General features: G+C 45.4%; 3 protein-coding genes across 4 annotated transcripts; 2 read left to right on the top strand and 1 right to left on the bottom strand.

The window, feature by feature from the left end:
• Window positions 1–1,881: 1,881 nt before the first annotated feature.
• thnsl2 (threonine synthase-like 2) lies at window positions 1,882–6,507 on the top strand. Of its 2 annotated transcripts, none has more exons than XM_079364461.1 (10): window positions 1,882–2,006; window positions 3,169–3,254; window positions 3,806–4,033; window positions 4,126–4,320; window positions 4,399–4,551; window positions 4,628–4,867; window positions 5,262–5,410; window positions 5,581–5,706; window positions 5,783–5,937; window positions 6,029–6,507. In XM_079364461.1, exons 3-10 carry the CDS (start codon window positions 3,811–3,813, stop codon window positions 6,252–6,254), a joined length of 1,467 nt encoding a protein of 488 aa, XP_079220587.1. In that variant the 5' UTR covers window positions 1,882–2,006; window positions 3,169–3,254; window positions 3,806–3,810; the 3' UTR covers window positions 6,255–6,507. The 2 variants fall into 2 exon arrangements, with proteins under 2 accessions (XP_079220587.1, XP_079220586.1); XM_079364460.1 differs by having other exon boundaries at window positions 3,166–3,254.
• An 866-nt stretch (window positions 6,508–7,373) lies between these two features.
• On the top strand, window positions 7,374–24,460 carry dqx1 (DEAQ box RNA-dependent ATPase 1). Its single transcript, XM_079364457.1, has 12 exons — window positions 7,374–7,676; window positions 8,983–9,368; window positions 10,745–10,938; window positions 11,318–11,762; window positions 18,946–19,239; window positions 19,780–19,879; window positions 20,198–20,356; window positions 21,399–21,590; window positions 22,283–22,408; window positions 22,501–22,691; window positions 22,779–22,969; window positions 23,617–24,460. The coding sequence occupies exons 2-12, from the start codon at window positions 9,036–9,038 to the stop codon at window positions 23,813–23,815; spliced, it is 2,424 nt and encodes an 807-aa protein (XP_079220583.1). The 5' UTR covers window positions 7,374–7,676; window positions 8,983–9,035; the 3' UTR covers window positions 23,816–24,460.
• LOC306837026 (uncharacterized protein) lies at window positions 14,385–17,668 on the bottom strand. Its single transcript, XM_079364462.1, has 6 exons — window positions 17,654–17,668; window positions 16,811–16,872; window positions 16,297–16,579; window positions 15,941–16,104; window positions 14,980–15,262; window positions 14,385–14,786 (listed from the first exon to the last, which is right to left on the bottom strand). The coding sequence occupies exons 2-6, from the start codon at window positions 16,869–16,871 to the stop codon at window positions 14,606–14,608; spliced, it is 972 nt and encodes a 323-aa protein (XP_079220588.1). The 5' UTR covers window position 16,872; window positions 17,654–17,668; the 3' UTR covers window positions 14,385–14,605.
• Window positions 24,461–25,766: the final 1,306 nt, after the last annotated feature.

The following is a 25,766-nucleotide window of genomic DNA, read 5'->3' as shown; positions in this document are numbered from 1 at the left end:
GTCTGCTGGTCTCAGCGTCTCTTTAAAACCTCGGATATTTTGGTGACGTCTCAAATGACGTCATTAATGGGACAGCGCCGATCGACTTTGCAGCGCACGTGCCAAACACGGTACTGTCCTTTGATGTGTTCCATTCTCTTTGAAACGTCACAGAACAGGTCAAAGCGAGGTTATAAGTAGAGGTGGTTTCTGCCTGTAGAGTCACTTCACCCTCTCCTAAAGAGGCGTGTAAGTGCTCTGTGACCCAGGACTCCGGTCCCCGGTGGAGGCAGGTACACAACCACTCCGGTGCAGGTTTACTGCACCAACCTGCTCAGTGCCCGACAGTGTGAGCATGGCCTCCACTCTAGGGGGGCTCAGGCCTCAGGCCTCACTGGCAGGTCCAAGACTCTCCAAGTGAGGGGAGCCACAGAGACTAGACTACACTAGCTAGTGCCTTAGTTAGTTTGTTTTGGTTGGTTAGTTAGTTTGGGTTATTTTGTTTATTTGTTTGTTTGTTTGTTTGTTTATTTGTTTGTTTGTTTGTTTTGTTATTTTTATATTTCCGTTGTAGTTTACTTTATACTGTGCTGTATTTATTTTTCTTTTATGGTTTACATTTCATACTGTGCTATATATTTTTTTTTTGGTTGGTTAGTTTGTTTATTTGTTACTTTGTTTTGTTTGTTTGTTTATTTGTTACTTTGTTTTGGTTTGTTTGTTTGTTAGTTTGTTTGTTTTGTTTGTGAGTTTGTTTGTTAGTTTTGGTTACTTTTATATTTCCGTTGTCTTCGACTTGCAGGTCGATCTCTGTTCCAACACTCACCTTTGATCATGAACTAAAGTGATCAAAAGAAAAAGATATTGGATACAAGCAAACAAAAAGGACGTTTTGTTTTGCACAGAGATTATCAGTGCATATTGGTGGATGGATTGTTTGTTCTCCCTGCAGAGCTGTTATCTATCTTTCCTACCCTCCTAACTACCTAACCTCCTACCCGACTAGCAGGTCTTTGGACTGTGGGAGGAAGCCGACACCTGCATGAGGAGGACATGCAAACTCCACACAGACAGGGGGTACATCCCAAGTGTCTTATTTGCAGTCTCCTCGGTCCTCGGTCCTCGGCCGAACAGGAAGTAGTTCCCAAGCCGCCATGTTGAGGATCGTCCCAAAGCTCTTATAGCGAACGGAGGAGAGAGGATCGAGGAGCGAGGAGGCTGATCCGAGGAGCGATGACCGAGGAGACACGAGAGCTGACTTCACGGAAGTCTTTTCACTGACAGACACGCCCCCTTCTCGTATATCACTCACTGATTGGACGCTGCACAGGATCAGACTTCAGTGAAACAGAGTTTAATACGGGAGAAAAGAGGGAGATTAAAAAGAGGCTAAACGGAGCGTGGGACATTTAAACAGATGATGAACATCAGTGAGTTTGTAAAGAGTCGCTCTGTGATGAGCTGGGATTAAAAAGAGTCTGATGAAGAGGAGTCCGTTTTATATTCTCACTTATTTATCTTCTGAACGTTTCATCATTTAGATTCTAATCAATCATTTTCAGTATCCTGACACATAAATATCTGTGTTTATAAAATACAGAGTTCGTTGTCTAAATACAGGCTAGGTTAAGTCCAAACTGATTAATAATCAATAATTATAGACAATTCAAAATGAAATCTTTAAGTCAGTAGAAACTGTCCTTTTGGTTTGAAACAGACTGCAGGTTGTTCTTCAGGTGTTTTATCAGGTAAAGACACTAAACACTGTAACTGTGTTTGATGAGATATAATACAGTGTGTGTGTTTGATTAGAAATAATACTGTGTGTGTGTTTGATTAGAAATAATACAGTTTGTGTGTGTGTGTGTGTGTGTGTGAACATAAACAGCTGTTCGGCTGATTGACAGCTGAACGTGATCAGCTGATGTCGCGTCATGTGACGCTGTCGAGGAAACGACTAGTGGAGGAGACAACTCGGAGGACACTCGGTGCAAATAAGGGACATGAGATTGAGCCCAAGAATAACGGTAAATAGACTGGTGTAGTTTTGAGTCCTAAAACCAGGAAGTGAGTTAGCATGTTAGCTCCGTGGGTTCCTAACTCTAAAAGTCAATGTGGGTTTTTAATGTGTTTGTGTTTAGACTGAAATAAGGTCTGTGGTTAACACAAGCTGAAGAGATGTTGACGTTACTGCGTTACTTAAGACCCCACTGACTTTTAAAGTTCTTGTGCGAACTTTAAACGGCGGTTGCTAACGGGTAGCTAACTGAAACTACAGTGGCTGTCGCAGACATTACACGTCATCACGCCGGGAACTCTCCCTAATACATACAACATACAAGCATTATTCACAAATGAAATCAGAAAACACCCAAAATACAAACATTCAAAACAGAAATGGAAGACGATCTGCAAACAAAAACAAAAAGAAAACCCCTAAAGATGTAATCTGTTTGTGTGTGTGTGTGTATAGATGTATCCTTTGTGTGTCTTGTGTTGTATTTGTCTTAAGAAAAAGTCGATGCAATCCTCTCTCTCTCTCTCTCACACACACACACACACACACACACACACACACACACACACACACACACCAGGGTGACCACCTCCAAACCTGCAAGGATGAGGTTGTGCACAAAACTCTAAAGGCATGTTTTGTCTCAGCCCATAGACTGTGACTTGGCGTCAACCCAACACAAACTGTTAAACCACGCCCACCTGTCAATCATGTCAGGATCAAGCATTGTTTCTAAAATCACTTCATGTTATCTTCTGGATGTTTCTAATATCAATAAATCCCCTGTTCCTCATGAAGTGTTAATCAGACAAACTCCAGTTTACTGAGAACTGAGATATAAAAACAGGGTTTATTCATCAGAGGGAAGAAACCATATTATTATTATTATCAAACATGAGCTTCATGTTGTGTGAGATATCATAGCTCACTGTTTCCTCCAGGTTGGAGCATTGGTGGTGAAGTGGAAAATAATTTAGTGTTGTTTTTAATTCTTGTCATTCAAATAATTTATTGGACAAAATAATCAACCAGTAAGAAGTAGTTCATACACACACACACACACTCACACACACACACTCACACACACACACATGATCTTTAGTCAAACAGTCAGGATTATCCTGGCGGAGGTTGTTCCAAAGTTCAAGTTCAGGTTTTATCTTCCTCAGCAGCTCGTCACTGAGTGGAAGTCAAACTGATCAGGAGGAGTGAAGACCAGCGTCTCTTAGAGAACGTCTCAGAGCGTCTAAAACTCACGGTAAGTGTCCTCACAGCGTCTGCGGTCATGACGTCCAGCGGGTTTTGTCTGACCTCATGGTGCGTTCACAGAACTGTTAGAGCACAGGAGGAAGGAGCGGCTCAGCAAAATGTCATGATCAGGAAAAACTTACAAAGCAGCTTTTTGTTCTGTGTTATTTCTTGTAACAGAGTCGATTATTTCGGGCTGATGCCGATATCGACATTAGGCCGATGTCTGTCTTCGATCTTTGTTTGATCCGTTGGGATAGATGAATATAATAATCCATGATATTAATCCAGATCAGGAACAGATATGTAACGAGACAGTGTGCGTGTACGTGCGTCACCAATCGACACTCTGCAGAGTGATGCTGCAGGTTGTAGTCCACACAGCGCCCTCTGCTGGTGACGGAGAGCTGCACGTGTCATACAATGAAACTTAAATACTTTTTGACTGATGAATAAATCGAGTAATATGTGTGCATATGAGGTTAAATCAGCCGATACTCAAAGTAAAGTCGGTCGATGTTATTGTAATTATTCGATCTGTTTGTCTGTCTTTTGTTTCAGGTGCGATGCGTTACTGCAGCACTCGCGGGGGGGTCCGTGGGTGGGACTTTCGGGATGTTCTGTTTTCAGGTTTCGCTCCCGACGGGGGGATGTTCATGCCCGAGAGCCTCCCTGTGCTCAGCGCCGAGACCCTGAGAGGATGGGAGGGCTTGAGCTTCACCCAGCTGGTGGTGGAGGTCGCCTCGCTGTTCATCCCGCCGCAGCTCATCCCCAGAGACGACCTGCAGGGTGAGCGGAGCAAACGTTCACAAACCTGCTCACATGAAGAAGAGAAGAAGACGTCCCCTAACCGTCCCCCTCTCCTCCGTCCTCTGGTTCAGTGTTGGTGGGTGAAGCTCTGTCGGGTTTCTCGGTGCCTGAGGTGGTCCGGATCGCCCGGTTGAAGGGGGGTCTGTCAGTCTTGGAGCTCTTCCACGGAGACACGCTGGCCTTTAAGGACCTGGCTATGACCTGCACCGTGCGCTTCCTCAACTACTTCCTGCAGAGAGAGCAGCGCCGAGCGACCGTGGTCGTAGGTGAGGACGCCTGGCGAGCTGCGTGACATCCAGCATGAGAATAAAAACGTCCTTTCTATGAATCTTGTCCCTTCGCAGGAACGTCCGGAGACACCGGCGGCTCGGCCATCCAGAGCGCCAAAGGTCTGCGTGGGTTAGACGTGGTCGTGGTTTATCCTCGAGGACGAGTCACTCCGGTTCAGGAGAAACACATGACCACGTGTTTGGAGGATAACGTCCACGTGTTCGCAGGTGGACTGAAAGGAATTAAAGACGCCGTTTACTCATAACGCCGGATTCGGTTTTTCACCAGTTTTTGTTTGTGTAGCGGACGGCAGCTCGGACGACATCGACCAGCCTCTGCGCCGTCTCTTCGCGGATCAGGATCTGGTGAAGTCTCACCGCCTCATGAGTCTGAACTCGGTGAACTGGTCCCGAGTCATGGTCCAGCTCGCTCACTTCATCTACGCCTACCTGCAGCTCAGCGGCGTGCAGCAGCTGGAGGCTGGCGGCGGCCTGCCTGAGCTGGAGGTGGTCGTGCCCACGGGAGGGGCGGGGAACATCGCAGGTGGGTTCAGCAGGACTTAGACCGCCTCTACACCAGAATGATCCTGTAAAAACCGGCTCGGTTTTCAGTGTCATGCTCTGATTAAAACCGCCGAGCACACGGCTACGCAAACATGTCGATGGCGTTGTAAACTTACAACAACACGTAACACGAATGTGTGCGTGGATGAGACAGAGGAAACTGAGGAGAGAGAGAGAGTCGGGGGATGACGAGCAGATTTGAACCCGGTGCTGACCTCTGTACATGAGGCCCACAAACTGACCACTAGGCCACAGACGCCCCACTGTGGAAACATTATTATTCATTCCAGTGTGTCATTTCTTATCTTTCTCACTGTGTGTGTGTGTGTGTGTGTGTGTGTGCGTGTGCGCGTGTGTGTGTGTGCGTGCGTTAGCTGGCTTCATTGTGAAGAAGATGGGGTTGCCCCTGAAGCTGGTTGCCATGGTGAATTCGAACGACATCGTGCACCGGACGGTAACCAGCGGTGACTTCTCCATGGCGGCTCACGTCACTCAGACTCTGGCTCCGGCCATAGACATCCAGGTACAGAAAATAAACCCCCGACTCCTCGCTGGTCGCCTCTCCTCTCTTCACTCGTGAAAATGACCACGAGGTGGATCGACATTCTGATTGGACGAGGGGGAGCGAGAGCTTCCCCCGCCCGTGTTCTATGAACATGGCGGTATGCTAACACCCTTGTCCGGCTCTTACAGGACCCGTACAACATGGAGCGAGTGTTCTGGCTGCTGCTGGGGAGAGACGGCGCCGCGGTGAAGACGATGATGGAGGAGTTTCAACAATCACATCGACACGCTCTGCCGGCGACACATCACAAACTGGTACCGACCAATCAGCTGTCACTAGCTCGCACCTCCACGTGTCTGCGCTGTCGTGACCTTTCCCGTCTGCTTTCAGCTGTCGCAGGTTTTGTCGACGGGCTCGGTGAGCGATGACGGGATCCTGGAGACCATGAGGAGGTGCTGGGAGGAGAACCAGTATGTGCTGTGTCCGCACACAGCTGTGGCGGTCTGGCATCACTACAACTGTCGTCACGACGCCCGGACCAACAGGTCGAGATAATCAGGGCGTCGAGGAAGGATTTCATTTGTTTAGATTTCTGCAACAGGATTTAACGTCTGCGGCGTGAAACTCTCATTGCAGGTGTTACATCGCGACGGCCTCCCCGGCCAAGTTCCAGACAGCCGTGCAGAGGGCGGGGCTTACCTTCGAGCTACCCGAGGCCGTGCTGGCGTTGGACAAGCTCGCGACTCGTTACCAGAACCTGGAGCGGAGTCCAGACTGGTGCAAGGACTGGGAGCAGAGACTGAGAGAGCAGATCCAGTCTGTGAGCGCAGTGAGGAGAAACAACGGGACTTACTACAGCTGATTTCAACACGAGCTCTTTATTGTTTTCAAAAGGAGATAATGATGAAGCGTTTAAAGGTGAAGTCAGGTGACTCTCGTCCTTGATCTCTGCACATTCTTATCTGCAAACACAGAGAGGCTCTTGTTGCTTCCCTTTTGGACTTTGGTCCAAGTGTTGTGTCATCTTTTTTCTTCATGCAGTCATCAGCCAGTTCACAATGTTTCATCTGTATCCTTAAATTCAGAAATGGAAATAAAAACAATGGAACCACGCACACTTCTGGAAGTTCAATTGTCTCGAAAATGTTTTAAAAGATTCAAAATCTTGTCGCAAATTGGATTCATGGTATTTAGAGAAAAAGTTCAAACCTGAATGAGTTGAGGTGTTTTGGGGTCTTTTTGAAGAGGGACTATTTTTCAGGGAGTTTACCGAGAACGCCATGGGGACTTTTGACCTGTCTGCATACGCACCGCCATGATACCTACTCTGAGGCAGGATCTGAAGAGGATCCTCTAAATGAGGTTACAGGAAATAAAACAGTTCAGAGTTCCTGCGGTGCAGAATCTATATAAAAAAAGGGAGGGTTCCAATAGTTCATGAAACTATGAAAAAGTTCCTGCGGCCCGAATTTGCCAATAAATTCTTTACACGATATCCTCGGTTGTTGAAGCCTATGAAGTTGCTTTAAACCTGTATTTTTTCCAACGGCCAGCAGGGGGCGACTCTGAGTAATCTGTGATAAAATCAGCTTACTTCTCAGTTGATCTATTCCCTCAGTTAACTTTTTTTTTTATATTCCTCCCATCATATATGTTTCTCTCATGTCTGACTCTAATCCTCTTGGGTAAAAAAAATAAATAAAAAGAAAAAAGAATATTGCCTATCTGCATGATATGGTGTGGTTTTTTCCGAGGTGCCCTGAACGCAGCCTGGAGGACCACAACAAAAGCAGTCTACCGTGCCCCAACATTTATACTTTATTTCCTCAGTATTCCTACTTAATTCTAGAAATCCATAATGTGGAAAACAATCTTCATCCCATCAAATATTTTTCCTCATGTCTGGTCCGGTCCCTAATCCTCCTCTGTAAACAAATATAATAGAAAATAATCACTCATTTGCACGGTATGGTATGGTATGGTGTTTTTGTTCCGAGGTGCCCTGAACGCAGCACGACGTTTGACAGCTCGACACAGCAAACATGGCGGCTGTTAGCAAGAAGAAGCAGCGAGCTCCTCTCTCCTTCGTCTTTTAAGCATCATTATCAGACAGAAATCTACCGGAATCGGTAAATATTTACGGACAAAGACGTGCGGAGCTACCTGTTCATCACTTCCTGGTGTGTGAGGAGCCGGTATCCGGTATGTGAAGCCGGTTAGTAACGTCTCACGGAGCGACAGCAGTTTATTTATTTACCTGAGAGAGAGGCGAGATGTTCCTCAGGTAAGACTCACCTGTCCACCCTTTATCACTGTTCAACGACATTAATGTTTGATTTACGTCCCTCCTGTGACTGTCAGCTGACACGTAAAATTAACAAGTTAAAAGAAAACGACCTGATTTTATTTTGAAAAACCAATTAGCTCATTAACTCACCTCTGAAATTACCAACAGAATAATAACGATTTTATATTTAACCATTAAATGTCAAAACCTTACATTTAAAAACAAAAAGAGCTAATGCTGCCTGATGTAAAATAAAAACCCTCAGTGTTAAAAGCATCCTTTGTTGACTCTGTATATAGATGATCACAGAAACTGCAGTTATGGCTCCACCCATGGGTGAATCATAGATAATCCTAAATCCAGACATAATAGGAGGACAAAGAGCAGTTTTATTACATCATTATTATTATTATTATTATTATTATTATTATTAAAGAATAAACAACAAACAGTTTAGAGATGTGGGCTGAATATTACTTTAATCACAACAAACAAACTTATTATTTTTATTGGTGGAAAAAAAAAGCACAACAAAGTGAAAGTGAGAGGGACGAACTGTAATGGTTACTGTCATCATGTCTGGATCTGGATGGACCGGTCTGGGATTTTTAGTAAGATATTTGAAGATGAGCAAGAGAGAGAAATAAAGCTTTAGATATATATATATTTTTAAAAGTGATTAATTATTGTGACGCACGGTGCTGCAGGGGTTCGATTCCCTCTCCGTGTGGAGTCTGCATGTCTCTGTGCACTCCGGCTTCCTCCCACAGTGGTTCTGTCTTTGTAACACGTAACAGTGTTGGAAAGACACTGTTGCAGCTGTCCAACACACACACACACACACACACACACACACACACACACACACACACACACACACACACACACACACACACACTCGAAGGCATGTGGGTGGAGCTGACATTCCTCGGGTAAATACCAAACGTGCTACAGGTTCTTCTGAAGGGCCTCTGTGGATGTGAGGCGGCCCCTGAGATCTACCTTCATGTTTTCTCCTTTTCTATTCGCTGTGTGACCTCTGACCTCTGACCTTTGACCTCTCGGCTGGAGGTTTGAGTGACAGCTGAATATGGGCCGTTGTTTGCAGCCGAGTAACGGAGATGTCAATCCCGTTACTGGCTTCATAACCACGTGCATCATCAGTGACACGAGAAGAGAATCAGATCGTCTCGCCAGCAGCACGCCAACGCTCGAGTCCTGGTACCCTGACGACACCTGAGGACACCCTTCAAGATTTAGGGGCGGTCTAACCTCACCTGTCCCCCCTCTTTTCTCTCTTCAGCTGACCTGTGAAGCATCGCCTCGCTCCGTCTTCAACCCCGCCCCCTGCTGCTGATGTCATCACCAACAGCAGACCCCCCTGCCGCCTCCCTCTCCCCCGGGTCGCGTCTCCCGCCCCACACGCCCCTGGACTCCCTCTCCCTGTCGTCCCTCCTCTCGGGGGATTTAGATGATGAAGGCGACGGAGGAGGAGGAGAGGAGGACGGGCTGGGAGACCTGGAGGTGAACCCGTACGACGGTTTGCCGTTTTCCTCGCGGTACTACTCTCTGCTGGACGAGAGACGGAAGCTTCCGGTGTGGCGACTGAGGCAGAGTCTGCTGGAGCATCTGGAGAGCCACAACATGGTGCTGCTGAGTGCAGCGAGCGGGGCGGGGAAGAGCACACAGGTAACCAGGAAGTCTCACACACACACACACTCACACACACACACACACACACACACACACACACACAGAATTTTTCACTAACTGTCTCTGGATTAATTTTCGCCTTCCTTGTTGTAAAATATCCGTAAGAAAAAGCTTCAGGTAGTTTCTCTTCCAGCGAGTGTGTGTGTGTGTGTGTGTGTGTGTGTGTGTGTGTGTGTGTGTGTGTGTGTGTGTGTGTGTGTGTGTGTGTGTGTGTGTGTGTGTGTGTGTGTGTGTGTGTGTGTGTGTGTGTGGACTTTCCCTGCTTCTCATTACTGCAGCTCGTCAGGACATCAAACCTCACACGCTGAGTCGCTGTAACCTGAACTCTCACTTCATGACTCTGAGATCCACCTGCAGCGTTCAAACTTTAACTGCACACACACACACACACACACACACACACACACACACACACACACGCACACTAAATCACCATCAGCACCGCGCCCAATCAGGTTTTACCACCAAAGTCCAGTTTGTTTGACTAGTGTGAGCACTCCGTATTGTGCTCAAGCATGGTCCACTTCCTTGGTCCTGGTCCTGGTCCGGTCCAAAGAGGAGTGCTTTGCCGCGGTCCGGCTGCTCCCGCAGGATTACAAACACTCCACCTTCTTTGTAAACGATAGCAGCTGAGGGTTCACGTTGGTCCGATGCAGAGGTGAGCCGGATCAGACCTGGACCTGGTCTTACAGCGTGATGACGGACGATCCTCGTCCTAGTGTACAAACACTGAGCGAGATCCGATGTCATGATTGGATTTCCGACTCTGCAGCGATACTGGTTCATGTTGCTAACACGTTAGCATGCGGTAAACTGGTCGTTCGAGTAGCTCGAGATTTAAATGAGGGGAGAATGTAGATAAATTATTCGAGTTGTAAATAAAAATGAAGGATTTTGTCCTCATTAAACATTTCACCAAAAAGCTTCAAATCAAACATGAAATATTTACTCAGAAAAGCAGCTGTGAGGATCTTTCAGTTTTATGTGGATTTGGCGCCCCCTGTGGACAAAGTGTGTCGTGGGAAGTCACTCGAGAAACAAAAAGGTCGGGTAACAACAATCCGCACGCCGAGGAGCTCCCGTTTAAAAACTGTTATCACCGAGTGACGTTTCCAGCCAACACGCGTGAAACACACCTCAGGGAACTTTGTCTGAACCATTCGATGTATTTATAAAATATTTAGAAACTTTCATTTCACGTCCGTTCAGATGAGCTCATGAAGGTCGAAGTGGGTTTGAGATCCGAACAAAAAGCTGGACTCTGTCAGACTTGAGTGACTGATTTTATGCTTTGTGTATTAAACGTTCTGTCACTACTTCCTGCTCTTTTTTTCTCCTCCGTCGGGCCGCAGGTTCCTCAGTGGTGTGCAGAGTTCGCTCTGTCCTACGAGTTCTCTCAGGGTTTGGTCTGCTGCTCTCAGCCGTACTCGGTGGCGGCGGTGAGTCTGGCTCTGCGCGTGGCTGATGAGATGGACCTGAGTCTGGGCCTGGAGGTCGGATACAGAGTGTCTCATGATGACAGCTGCACACCTGACACCATGCTCAGGTAGGGATCAGCTGCTCTCACCTCCCACAGGGAGGAAACCTGTCCTGCTTTTAAAACCTGAACTTCCTCCTGGGGATTTTTTGTTTTTTTTGGTCCAAATTTTGGGGAAAGAAGAGTCACGCCTCGCTTTATTTTCTCACCCTGTTTGTGTCACGTACAATCGTCCTCTCCTCCCCGTGCTAATATCAGCGCTTCATTGGATTACACGAGTCTTTCTGTGACCACAGCTGCACCTCGTCGACTCTTTGTTTGTCCGGGCCGGGAGTGAAATGATCCCCGTGTGCTCTGCTGCACTCTCCCTTATTATTATTAGAGAGAGAAACGTTTCAGCCTTGTGTTTAGATGAAGGAACCTCGGTTTAAAATCGTTGTCTCCTCAGGTTCGTCAGCGACACCCTCCTGTTGGAGGAGATGATGTCAGACCCCCTGCTGCACCAGTACGGCGTGGTGGTCCTGGACGAGCTGCAGGAGCGGACGGTCCCCACCGACGTGCTGCTGGGGCTGCTGTGTGACGTCTGCAGGCAGAGACCTGACAACTTCCGGGTCGTCCTCCTCGCTCACCCGACGCTGGCTCCTCGCCTCTCCGCCTTCCTGGGAGCGTCAGTCCCTCACCTCAGCGTGGACGCCGCCCTCCCTTCGAATGAAGATGAAGAGGAGGAGGAGGAGGAGGAGAGGAGGCCTGTGGAGAAGGTGAACAGGGTGGAGACGTTGTACCGGGAGCTGTCCGCTGGGAGGGAACCGGTTTCTGCTGCGTGTCACATGGTGCTGGATCTGCACCGGAGGGGCGAGGAAGGAGACGTGATGGTGTTTCTGGCCAGTGCTCAGGTAACTTACATTTCAAAAAGGTCACATCCTGGGTCTTTAATTTGTGTGGAGTCACATCCTGACTGAAAGTTTTCAAACTGCCAGATAGTTTGTGCAGAAAGCGGCTGTTTGTGACGAAGTTAAGACGGCACCATGTGGTGTTTAAGGAGGTCAGGAATCAGCACGTTTTAGAAACCCTGTTATCAGGTGTCAGTGCTACTTTATACACGCTACACTGTCTTATCAGCCTGGCTCTTATTTCACAGAAATACAACCCTCTCAGAGCTTTGTTCACACTGTTTTGTGTTGTGGAGTTTCACCTCCTTTGTCTTGTCGAGGACTGAAAAAAGCGAACGCCTCCACCTGAGACTCTGCAGGAGTCTGGTGACCTGCTTCACACGCAGCAGACACATCACAGCGCTCTGTAAATACAGACCTTGAACTCTGCAGGATGCACGTTTAACTCCCTTTAAGTCAACATGACCACGCCTCCTGCTGCCCGACTCTCATCTCTCCTCAGTGTGTGCGTGTGTGTGTGTGTGTGTGTGTGTTCGGCGTCTGGACAAACAAAAGCAGCTGTATCCAGACCACAGTGTGTACATGTATGTGTGTACAGTTAGTGTGCATACAGTGCACAAACATATTAGCCCATATCTGACGAGTGGCGTGGAACCGGCCCGCCGTCCCCCCTCCTCACGATATCCCAGGACTTGGCTCCAGTGCAGCAGAGTGTATCATTGTGGCGTGCATGTGTGTGTACATTGGGTACCTACGGTAGGATCAGAGAGACAGACAGACTTGTGTTTGTGGAAGTGACATGACAAGCTTAAACTGGTTCTGGTAAATGGAATGATATATGCTGGTGCAGACATCTTTTATTTTGATGATAATATAATTATTAGTCATAATGTAAAAAGCAGGAAAACATTGTGTGAGGACACTTTAGAAGGCTTTTTTTTAATTATTATTTTTAATCAGATAGATTTCGGTTGCACGCCGGGCCGGCGGCGCGTGCATACAGGTGACTGCCTAGAGCAGCTCTGTGGTAAATAAAAAGCGCGACCAGTTCTTCATCGGAAAAACTGTGAAGTAACCAAACTGTTGTTCTTCCCACGTGGTACGGTATGCTAGATGAATTAGCAAGAAATGTGTCAATCAATCTGCCCTCGCAGCTGCTTTATAGCTCCGCCTCTAACCCACTCAGTGTGGCAGTAAATGTGTGTGAGGATATGTTAATTAGGGAGAAAGGTAATGAAATTCAATCTCGGGGTCTTGTTCACGAGTGAGGGGAGGATGGAGCGCGAGGTCGACACACGGATCGGTGCAGCGTCCGTAGTCATGCGGTCGCTGTATCGGTCCGTCGTGGTGAAGAAGGAGCCGAGCCGAAAGGCGGAGCTCTCAGTTTACCAGTTAATCTTCGTTCCTCTCCTCACCAATAGACTGGTGTAATTTTGAGTCCTAAAACCCAAAAGTGGGTTAGCATTTTAGCGCCGTGGTTCTAACCTCTAAAAGTCAATGGGGATTTTGAATGTGTTCGTGTTTCGATGCCTGAAATAAGGTCTGTGGTTAACACAAGCTGAAGAGATGTTGACGTTTTGTTAGACGAGCTAAACTACGTTAGCAAAGACCCCACGTGTGAATTTTAAAGTTTTTACGCGAACTTTAAACGGCGGTTGCTAACGAGTAGCTAACTGAAACTACAGTGGTTGTCATGGAGACATTAAACGTCATCACGCTGGGAACTCTCTCCCTAATCCTCCTTACAGCCTCTAGTCATGTTTTTCAGTGTTCTTGTAAATATTAGGTTAATAAACAACTTATTAAGCTAACGTTTAGCTAGCTTGTCAAATCCTATGATTAGATCGATGAAGCATAACGTTCGTGACGTCATTATAGATCGACCGCGGTGTAGTTCGCTAGAGCATAACGTTAGCATTTTACTTCTCTGGGCTGCATTAACTCTTTAAACTTCATATAAATGTTGTTCATCTGTAAAGATTATCCCGCTGAACAAAACAGCAACTCATCAGAAACGTGTGTTTGACACAGAGATTATTTTATGCAATGATCCAAAATCCAATGCAAAAATCCCATAGACGAATTTTCGTCTATGGGACGAAAGTTTTTTATTTTCTTTAATTGTACAGCAAAAGAAAATCTTGCCAGAAATGTCAGTGTGTTCGACTCATTTCAACTGATGGGTAAAATCAACCAATAGATCTCTTCAGCCTGCAGCAGTGAAACAGGCTGTAAAGGCAGCAATTATCATTATTCCTTAGTTTATCTGGCTCAACGTTGTCTACGAGAACGTTTAACTTCTCCTATTGTAAATTAATTCTTTGCACAGCATTCCCACTATCTTTATTATTCTCCTTTTACTTCTTGTTCTTCTGCTTTTACTATTTCTTCTTCTCCTACAACTACTTCTACTTCTACTTCTTGTTCTACTTTTACTGTTTTTTCTTCTTCTACTACTTTTCTCCTGCTATTTCCTCTACTTCGACTTCTTCTTTCTTCATCTTCTACTGATTCTTCCGTTGCTTTTGTTAATTCTTCTTCATTCAGCAGTGTTTTGCTTAACATTTCAGCAGTCACATCCTCACTTAAAGCACATAAAACTGTTAAACAGAAACAAGAGAACGGTTGAACGCTGCGGTGAAAGTTTTTTATTTTCTCTAATTGTACAGCAAAAGAAAATTTTGCCAGAAATGTCAGTGTGTTCGACTCATTTCAACTGATGTTTAAATGAATGGTCATTGACCGACAGTGAAGAAAAATTCTTACAGGGTAAAAGCAGTATATTGCGTTTGAATTTAAAAGAAAGTCGACTGGAGCCCAAGAAAAAATCTCACATAGTTTGAGACTCAATTGCAGATATATTCTTCTGATTCTTCTTCTTCCGCTTCAATGCCGGTCACTTCCACCTCACACAGAGTCAGGTACTGGTTCTTGTCTGGCAGCACAATGTTGACATAACGGCCTTCCATGCCATTGCACTGAAAGGTTTTAGTGACTCCAGCTCCTATTGTTGAAATCACTGTGCATCTAAAGAAAACATGAAAACAACATTGTGGGTCATATGTTGTTGCAGTGGAATCGATTTCACAGGTTGTTGTGTTTTTGATAATTAAAGTGAAGAAATAAAATGGCAGATCAGTTATGAAACAGGTATCATCAGTTCTTTAGTTTTCAGTGTCTGTGTTAAAAGGACATGAAACATGAAGTTCTCTTGGTCTACCTGGGATTAGTGTTTCCATTGTCATCAAGTGAATCTCCGATGCGGATCTCAGCACCGTTGAGCCTTGTGTGGCAGCAGTCTTTCCTGTTGGTGATGGTGACACTGGTGATCTTGTACCTCTTCTGTAGGTCCAGTCTCCACCAGGAAGTTTTGTCTTTACGTGTGTGGGTACAGGAGCCCTTCCCCCACACGCTTGCACGATTTCCATCAATGGCCTTTTCTGGTTGGCCTTTCGGATACACGGAAGACTGAGCGACTTTCCCACCTCGAGCAATATTAGTATCTGGATAGAGATAAACAAATAGTTATTTCAGGAAGTTTCAGAAGTATATTAAAGGGGACATATTGTGAAAAATCTACTTTTAAAGTGTTTTTGAACATTTATTTGGGTAACCTGAGTGTCTATCGTCCCACAACATTTGAAATATATCCATCCATCCCTTTTCTTATTGTCTGTTTAAGTCATACCACCCAGATCAAAATGCTCAGTTTCAAATGCTCTCAGTTTGTGATGTCACAGTGGGATTCTGGTAAGAAAAGCCCCTCCCCTTACCCTGGTATCTCCCCCCCATGGACTCCACCTCCAGACTAGAGCTAAACCTTTGTGCAGGTCCGCCATTTTTATTGTCTCTACACAGGAGTATTGTCTACTGGGAAAACTCAGGGGGCGGGGCTTATTTAAAGAGACACACACACCAAAACAGAGCATTCTGAGAGAGCAGGTTTCTACAGGGTCACAAACCTCCTCTGCTGCTTGATTCATGTTATATTTAGACCAAAGCTCAGAAACACAGATGTTTCATTTAGAGCACAGAGGGACTGTTTGAAAAGGGGGACAATATGTCTCCTTTAATATATGTTCATCTGAACTAAGGTTGCAAAAAACGGCAGCTAGCATCGTATGATTGAACCTTCAATAACTATCGATGCATGGTCTGACACAAAGTATGGTTCAACTCACCTGGGACAAGGATTTTACCTAAGGGTTCACCATCAACTTCCACTTCACACAGAGTCAGGTACTGGTTCTTGTTTGGCAGCACAATGTTGACATAACGGCCTTCCATGCCATTGCACTGAAAGGTTTTAGTGACTCCAGCTCCTATTGTTGAAATCACTGTGCATCTAAAGAAAACATGAAAACAACATTGTGGGTCATATGTTGTTGCAGAGGAATCGATTTCACAGGTTGTTGTGTTTTTGATAATTAAAGTAAGAAATAAAATGGCAGATCAGTTATGAAACAGGTATCATCAGTTCTTTAGTTTTCAGTGTCTGTGTTAAAAGGACATGAAACATGAAGTTCTCTTGGTCTACCTGGGATTAGCGTTTCCATTGTCATCAAGTGAATCTCCGATGCGGATCTCAGCACCGTTGAGCCTCGTGTGGCAGCAGTCTCTCCTGTTGGTGATGGTGACACTGGTGATCTTGTACCCCTTCTGTAGGTCCAGTCTCCACCAGGAAGTTTTGTCTTTCTTTGTGTGAGTACAGGAGCCCTTCCCCCACACGCTTGCACGATTTCCATCAATGGCCTTTTCTGGTTGGCCTTTCGGATACACGGAAGACTGAGCGACTTTCCCACCTCGAGCAATATTAGTAGCTGGATAGAGATAAACAAAAGTAGTCTTGTAAACGTTTGTTCAGTATGTTAATGTGTTAATCAGCAATATTATTACCTTGACAATGAAATGTTGAAGATACAGAAATAACATGAAAATTAACTTAACATCAAAATTGCTAAAGAAAGGACGTCACATTTATTTAACTGGAACTTAAAATAAATTAAGACACAAAGTTTTGTTTTTCAACAAAGACTCAAATTTATTTTTACCATTTGCGCTGCATGTTGCTCCCAAAACAGCCAAAAGCACAAAGACCACAGCTGGAGTCATCCTGTGAACAACATTTTTAAATATTAACGTCAAACACTCACATAATGTGACTGAAACCTTTATTTTGATTCATGGAGGCCAAAAACATTTTCATTTCTCTCTGCTTGGTTTAAAAGCAGCGAGTTTATCGGCATCTTGTTAAAGGTGAAGTGATGTTTCAGATCACTTTGAAACCATGAAACAAAAGAATAACAGTCCCATCGATATACTGATTGTTTTTGTTGTATGTGATATTAAGTTGTTGCCGATATCGGAAATGCAGGGGTGTCCAACGTGGGAGCCATTTGGCCCCTGTTTTGTTATTGTTTATTTTATTTTTTTAAACAGCTTTGACTATTTTCCATGTTTTATTAACTATGAAAATGAACCTTTGCATAGTTTTTGTAAAACAAGCAGACTGTTATTTAATAATCTGAGCTTAATACAGAAAGCTTTTATAAAAAAAAATTAACCACACTACAAACAAATAAAAAAACAGATAAAGAACAAAAAAATCAAAGTATTTAATTTCCTTTTATTAAAGGGTTTCTTTGTGAACCTTTTGATTATGATCTAAAAAGCCTTACTGTTTAAAAAAAAATAGAACAAAATAGTTTCTCACTTTACTTAGTTATTGTGTTTTTTTAAGTTATTTTTGTAGAGGTCAAAATATAAAAACGTCCTTACACTATAATATATGAAACAAAACCTGTGGTGATTCTTTGACCCGTTTGGACACCACTGCTGTTACTCAGAGTAGAAAGTTAAAAACCCAAAGATGATGAGTCGTACTGAAGACCTACCTGGAGTCTGTTGAGCTCTCGAGAAGCGTCTGTCATCTGTCGGCATGAAAACAAGTATTTATACTTTCTTTTGCAGCTCCTGCTCACATAAGTTAGTTTAATGTATTTACATACCTAACATCTTGTGTTTTCACATCTAATCACGTTACATAGGAAGTTCCACCCTGACTACCAATATTATCTCTAACTTCAGCCACACCTTGTGCAGTATAGTAACAATCTTTTATTATTATTATTTTTATTTGTTTGACGCATGTCAAGCCACCGAAAGTCGTCTGACATGGAATAAGAGCAAAAATAACAGAATATGAAAACCAAACATTGTCATAGAAAACAAAGGACACGTGTAGTCCACAGGGACCAGAGAGTGAGGACGCCAGTTTGAACAGGAGGCTTTTGAGTTTGGATTAGAAGGTGGAGACGTAGTCTGAAAGACACATCACTCAACTTTAAAGTTTAAATGTTTACAAAAAAAAAGCAAAACGTTTTCTGTCTCTTTCCACTGAGCTTTTACCCCATTTTGTTTGTCCTTTAATGTTCTCTAACAGTCTATTCACAAACCTGATTATGAATCTGTTTAATTAGCAGGTTTATTATTTTCTCAACATTCAATTCAGATCGATTTTAATGTGAATGTTTGGTGTCCCAATTTTTTATTGATTCAAACCAATTCCAGATCCGCTCCATATTTCTGCTTCGGTCAGGATCTGCGCTCTTTGATTGGAGTTTACTTATAAAGCATCAAAATATAGCAGCTGTTATATTTATATTTTGTTGCCAACTGACAAAAATATAAATCCAAAATAAAAAAACCTGTTTGCCCTGAAGTTAGCTCGAACTTCATCCGTGCATCCCTCTGTGACAGGAGTTCATGTTTAATGAGTAGTGAGTTTGTTTTACCCATCAGCCACGTGCTGTGTAAACGGACTTAATGTCAGTCAACAGAAGGATGCTGAGTGGAGTCTGCACGCTCACACCTCGCTGCCTCTTCATCTTCATCACAGATAAAAGCTGTGTGTTAAATGATGAAGGGGGGCTGTGGATCGAATCGCTGACTGGACAGTCAATGAACAGCGAATTATCCGGGAAGGTGACGCGCTCGCCGCACCGAAGGCGCCGGTCTGAATGAAATGAAAAAGAAATTCCATCCCAGCTGTGCAAGACTCAGCGGGGAAGCGTCTCATATCACCAGATGAAATTACAACTTTAAAAACTCCAAAGACATGCAGCTCATGAACCGCTCACACACAGAGTGTATTGAATGAAATAAGTCTCTGTTTTGATGTGTGCAGGAAGCGGAGGAGTGTGTGTCCCTGCTGGAGAAGGAGTGTGTGGCTCTGAGTCCTCAGCTCGGCGCGCTCAGGATCGTCCCCCTCCACGCGGGGCTTGGCGGGCAGATCCAGCGCGTCTACGAAGCCGACCCGTCCACGGCGCGGGAGAGCGACGGCTCGGAGGCGTCGGCGATGGGAGCCGGAGGTCCGCCTGGAGTCAGGAGGAAAGTGTTCCTCACCGACACGCTCGCAGAGGCCTCTTTCTCCCTGCCGGCGATCCGCTACGTCATCGACACAGGACTTCAACTCAAAACTGTGAGTCTGACACCACATAGAGCGAAACCAATCAGCTCAGTGCATCGATTCTGCTCAGGGGTTTTTTAAGTCACCTTGTGCATGTTGGTTTTCTTAGAGAAGGGAGAGAAGAGACTCAGGTTCAAATTGAACAAACCAGCAAGTTTAATAAAGCAAGGAGGATACAATGCAGATATCGAGGGCGTCGTCTCAGATGAGGGTCTACCTCGCTGACTTGCACGTCAGCTACCAAAACCAGAGAGTAGACGAGGAATGTAAGAAATCACAGGATTATATACAGTAGTAAGTTGCCTCCTCTAACATGTTGGTGTGCTGTGTCAGCAGACGTTTTAGCGGAGGTGGGGTTGATGTTCGTGTGTTAGTTTCTGATGAAGAGTCCTTGAGGTGCTGCACCTGGAGCAGACAATAGAGAGTGTATGCTGCAAGTTTAGAGCAAAAGGAAGAGGCCCATATAAGGATATACGGAAGAGGCACATTGGCCTAACAGTACAGTAATTTGTTAAATGGTTATATAATTCAAACTTTGATTTTCTGCTGCAGGTTTACAATCCACAGATTCGAGCCAACTCTCAGGTCCTGAGGACGATCAGCAAACATCAGGCCGACATGAGGACTCAAAGAGTGAACAGCCAGCTCCCAGGTAGGCTTCTCTCTGTGTTTCAAGTTTCACTTTGGCTCCCTCTAGTGGCAGGATCAAGAGCAACAATGGACACTGATCTTCAGCCTGCTGGACCCTGACCATGTAGACGCCCCCCCTGCTGCTGCTTCATCCAGTCCTCACATTTATTTAACCTTCTCACTGAAAAAGTGCAAGAGAAAAAAAAAACTCCCAGCATGCAGCTGACATCCCCGACACCTCCCAAGTCCAGCTCTCAGGACTCCACATGAGCGTGCAGTCAAATGTAGTTTGAGGTTTTGTTGTCGGTCCCTGTGTTAACCCCTGGTGTTCTGCCTGTAGGCCTGTGTCTCCGTCTCTACCCTCCGTCTCTGTATGAAGAGGGCATGGGGGAGGCTCACTGTCCCGGGGTGATGGAGGAGAACCTGAGCCACTTGGTGCTGCTGCTGAAGAGACTCGACATCGCCGACATGGGACAGTGCAAGTTCCTGGACAGACCAGGTACCTCTAAAGGCTGTAACAAGAAGAGAGAAGCTTTTCCTCTGAAGTACAGAAGACTCAGTGATATCACACTTAGCATACTGAGGATTCACGCTAACACTGTTTGTCATTTACAGTGCAGTCTAACACTTGGTCATTTCTTTCCTTCAGCTTTAACTCTGATTTTATTGTTTTGTTTATGGAAGCACCTTGGAAATTTTTGTTTCATTGTTTTTATTATTATATGTACAGCACTTTGGAGACATTTCTTTGTTGTTTAAATGTGCTATATAAATAAAGTGGATTGGATTGGATTAACTCGTCATATCGTGTCAAACAGTAAATGGTCTGTAGTGTTGCAGTGGCGCTAACGCTAACGCTCACTTCATTCCGCTCCGTTATCTGTAAGCCCCGCCTACCCACATCCCTGCGACATGATTGGCTGTTCTTCGTCTTTTTCTTCTATTCTTCAATGTCCCAGTGGTTGGGCGGTGTAATTGCAGGTTAAATTCTAACAAAATTTTATCAAACATTTTCTAATCATGTTATCGTGATTAACCCCCCCCCCAGTCTAACGAGGACAGCACCATGCTAGGTGCTGGTTCATGTGTGAAATGAGGAAGATTCTTTTCGGAGCAGTCTTCCTGAAATCCTCTCGAAGTTTTCAGGAGTTCATAGTATGTGAGAACAGCAAACAGGCGCACAACGTTTGACGTTTCCATGGCGATGTCGTATAGCTGCAGACAGACGGAAACAAACACACACAGTGGTCGACCTTTAACCTTTAACCCTGTCTGCTGCAGTTCATTGACTTGACTCAAATATTTAACTTCCTTGTTGCGTCATCAGATCATGATCAGTGACGAGGAGATCTCTCTCTCTCTCTCTCTCTCTCTCTCTCTCTCTCTCTCTCTCTCTCTCTCTCTCTCTCTCTCTCTCTCTCTCTCTCTCTCTCTCTCTCTCTCTCTCTCTCTCTCTCTCTCTCTCTCTCTCTCTCTCTCTCTCTCTCTCTCTCTCTCTCTCTCTCTCTCTCTCTCTCTCTCTCCCCCTCCCTGTCGCTCAGCCCCTGAGGCCCTCATGCAGGCCCTGGAGGACCTGGACTACCTGGCTGCTCTGGATGATGACGGGAACTTGTCCGAGGTCGGCATCATCATGTCCGAACTTCCTCTGGAGCCGTCGCTGGCCAAAGCGCTGATCGCCGCCTGCGAGTACGACTGCGTGGACGAGCTGCTCACTATCGCTGCTATGCTAACAGGTGGCTAAAACAAGTGAAGCACCAAACTGTTGGTTTTAGAAGTGATTGTACCCGAGCTAAAAAGCCTCTGCATGTTTCTAATAAGCTCCAGCAGCAGAAAGCTGCTCAAACTAGGATCAATGTTGGAGATGCTTTTGAAACATGGAGAGAGGTTAGAACGCAGAAAGCTTTACAGACCCATGCAGAGCTGGCTAAACACTGAAGCTACAGAGTCCACCACATGCAGAGCTGGCTAAACACTGAAGCTACAGAGTCCACCACATGCAGAGCTGGCTAAACACTGAAGCTACAGTGTCTCTACATGCAGAGCTGGCTAAACAATGAAGCTACAGAGTCCACCACATGCAGAGCTGGCTAAACACTGAAGCTACAGTGTCTCTACATGCAGAGCTGGCTAAACACTGAAGCTACAGTGTCCACCACATGCAGAGCTGGCTAAACACTGAAGCTACAGTGTCCACCACATGCAGAGCTGGCTAAACACTGAAGCTACAGTGTCCACCACATGCTGACTTGTGTGAGCATCCACTCTAGAGAGGAGGGGGCGGAGCCAGCTCTCTGTGATGATTAGAGTTTAGACTGCAGTACATATTTTAAACACCAGGGGGAATTTAAAAACGTCATCGAGGCTGAAACCATCAGAGTTGTACTTTAAGATGTAAAAACAAACTTGTTTCTTTCTCCTCTTTTAGCTCCGTCGTGCTTCGTGACAGCCGAGCCCAGCAGAGAGGAGGCGGCCGTCACTCACTGGAGACCTTTAATGCACACGGAGGGCGATCACATGACCCTCATTAATATTTATAAAGCCTTCATGGAGCGTATGTAAACTTCAGCCTCCATCACAGTCACAATCTGTTACTATGGAAACAAGCTGTGGAGTTCTGACCGCTGACGTCTTTGTTCCACGCAGATAATCAAGACGAGGCGTGGTGCACGACCAACTTCCTGAGTCCCGCGGCCTTACGATTGGCCGTGGTGATCAGGGCGGAGCTTTTGGAGGTGATGCAGCGGATAGAGCTTCCTGTTTCTCCTCCTGCGTTCGGTTGCCAAGACAACTGCACGAACATCAAGAGAGCGCTCATCTCCGGCTTCTTCCTCAAAGTAAACGCCTCCCTTGTTTATGTTCACCGCCCTGCAGAGCTCCTCCCACACGTCTTTGATCGTGCACGCTTCTCTCTTCGTCTTCAGGTGGCTCACGATGTGGACGGCTCGGGTAACTACCTCCTGTTGACTCACCGCCACGTGGCTCACCTGCACCCCTTCTCCTCCTACCTGTGTCGAGAGCCGCGCCCCGCCCCCCCCAGCTGGGTGCTCTACCACGAGTTCACCATCTCCAGAGACAACTGCATCCGCATCGCCTCTGAAGTCCACCCTCAGATGTGAGTCAGGCGCCGTCACTCGCTCTCTGCTACAGCAGAGTTTTCTGTTTCACAGTAAGATGCTTTTTTGACACCAGAACAAAACCGCTACCTCGCCAAAAACGCTTCTTCAGGCACATTTACAAAAACGCTGATTTTACCAAAGAGTGAGGCGCTCGTGTGCTGCCGCCTTGATGAGTTGTACCTTGATTTACTGAGTCACACAAGAACTGTGAGGGACCTGAAGCTGTCATTAACGACACCTGTAGGATATCAAGCGAACGAGTCGACCTGCACGCACGCTGTTCTGTGTGGTTAAAGTCTGGAGAAGTTTAATGTGAGGATGTAGAAAAATGATCTTCCTCTTCAGAAACAGGTCGACACTTTTAGAGATCCTGATTGGTCAAGAGCAGCAACATTATTACGTAACGCTGACCCGAAAACACGACAAAACAGCGAGCGGGTTTAAAGACTGAGTCGCCTGTAAACCTTCATTTTGTCTTCATGGTGAAGTGGTGTGTGTGTGTGTGTGTGTGTGTGTGTGTGTGTGTGTGTGTGTGTGTGTGTGTGTGTGTGTGTGTGTGTGTGTGTGTGTGTGTGTGTGTGTGTGTGTGTGTGTGTGTGTGTGTGTGTGTGTGTGTGTGTGTGTGTGTGTGTGTGTGTTGCAGGCTGGTGGAGCTCACGCCTCAGTACTACCTGGGAAACCTTCCCTCGAGTGACGGCAAAGAGCTGCTGATGGAGCTGAGGCAGAGTCTGGAGCCGCCGCCGCCGCCGGCGTCCTACGAGCAGGACGGAGAGTCAGACGCTCAGAGCCGGACTCACAGAGACGCCGGAGAGACGAGCACGGAGCTCTGCGTCGTCCAATGAGAGTGAAGAAGAAGTTTGACGTCTCAGGAGAGGACACTAAACCCAACACGGTCACTTTAATGTTTGAGATGAAATTTGTACGAAATCTGAAATCTCATCTCAGGTCGAATCTTTTGGATGTGATTTCAAACAGACTTTTACAATTTAAAAAAAACTCTTAATATATCTGACATGCAGTGGCTTTGGAAAATACTTTTCCCTTTGTTGTGTTTACTTAATTCTTGATATCATTTAGAATATTTTTTATTTAATGAGGGATTTCTGTGTTTCTGTCTGTGGGCTGTTAAAAACATCGGTTTGAAGTTGTAGCACTGCAAAAATACTTTATTCAACGTCTTTAATTTTTCCAGCTAAAAGCAATAAAACACGCACGACAGCTGTGAGCGCACACGCCATCATGGGAGTTTGACTTCTGTGCAGAAGCTTCCCCGTGAGGCGACGAGAATCTTTTCCAGCTTTTTGATACCGTTTGTATGACCTTTGACCTTTCCTGTTTCGATCCTCTTTCTCTCTCTCGTCTCCGTGTCAGCAACAAAACTCTTTCCTGTCCTCCTTTTTAAAATAGATTTGTCCGACACGTCGCAGCCTCTTTTTAAAATGATGACGATGGCGATGTCTCTGTCTTCTATTAAATCTCCAGATTGATTTCTCTGCATTTCTGTTTTTCTTTACATCAGAAGTTTAAAACATCAGGTATCTTTGTCACCTTTACACACGTACCTTCAGCCTGGACTTTGTCTTCTTCTACAGGTTTCTGTGTGCAGACAAAATAAAGGTTTAAGTTGAAGGTCCAGCTTTAAAGCACATCGGGGACCGTGTGAGATGTAAGCGAGTTTAAACGAGTGCAATGCTGGATTTAGAGGAGCACAACTGTTAGTGCACCAGGTCAAAAACATGGACTTTGATCAAGAAGTGTACATACAGAGCTGAAAGATGAAGCCAGTGCAGAGGTGTGTTTAATCTGCAATTCTTCTAAAGGCCAACAGGGGGTGACTCGAGGTGTAAATGTCCCTCCTTCATAAATATGTTCTCAATCTCTAGTTTCAAGTCGTCTTCAAGCTGCCTGATGATCATTTAGTCAGTTTATAAACTCCAGATGTTTTATCCCCAACATCAACAAAGAACAGAAAACATAAAGCAGCTGTTTTGTTCCAATCACTGAGATCTCAGAGCGAATTGACGGAGAGAAGGCAGCAGGATATAATCAGGAGAATTCAAAACTATGGAATATTTTTCCACGATAAAATTAGGCCACCTCTTCTGCGTCCTTCAAGTTGAGACGCCTCATCACAGCGTGCAGAGTTTACGTCTAAACCTGGGTTATCATGGAAGTGATCACAGCATACAGTCTGTTGAATCTCCTGTTTTATTGCAGATTTCCTGGACATGCATTCTGCTGTGCCTCAACAGACACATGCAGAGTGCTTCATTATCACACTGAGACATGCACGAGATCCTCATAGCGCTTTGATGATCACACTCCTTTGACCTTCTCGTCGACTGCCGGACTCTTCAGAGCCGCTTCCCTCATGCTGTGGTACCCGTCCTTATTCTGCCTGAACATCTTCCGCTTCATGATGGCCATCCGGAGCAGGGCGTTGTTGGGGTTGAGCAACTTCCTGTTCAAGAGGACAAAAAGGATCCAGTGAAGAATCAGACAACAAAATAATTCTGGTATTTTTATTTATGGTTATTGCTCAGATGGTTTGCGATTCCTGCATTTTCTATCCTGGCCGTCTTTGTAAATATATTTGGATCCAAATGACTGATGGGTAAAATAAACCAATAGATCTCTTCAGCCTGCAGCAGTGAAACAGGCTGTAATGGCAGCAATTATCATTCCTTAGTTTATCTGGCTCAACGTCTACGAGAACGTTTAACTTCTCCTATTGTAAATTAATTCTTTGCACAGCATTCCCACTATCGTCATCCAAATCTTTATTATTCTCCT

Source organism: Symphodus melops (assembly GCF_947650265.1).
Source record: "Symphodus melops genome assembly, chromosome: 16".
In the NCBI taxonomy this organism is placed as follows: Eukaryota; Metazoa; Chordata; class Actinopteri; order Labriformes; family Labridae; genus Symphodus; species Symphodus melops.
Note: the sequence above shows the minus strand (reverse complement) of the source record. Positions and strands in the feature narration are given on the sequence as shown.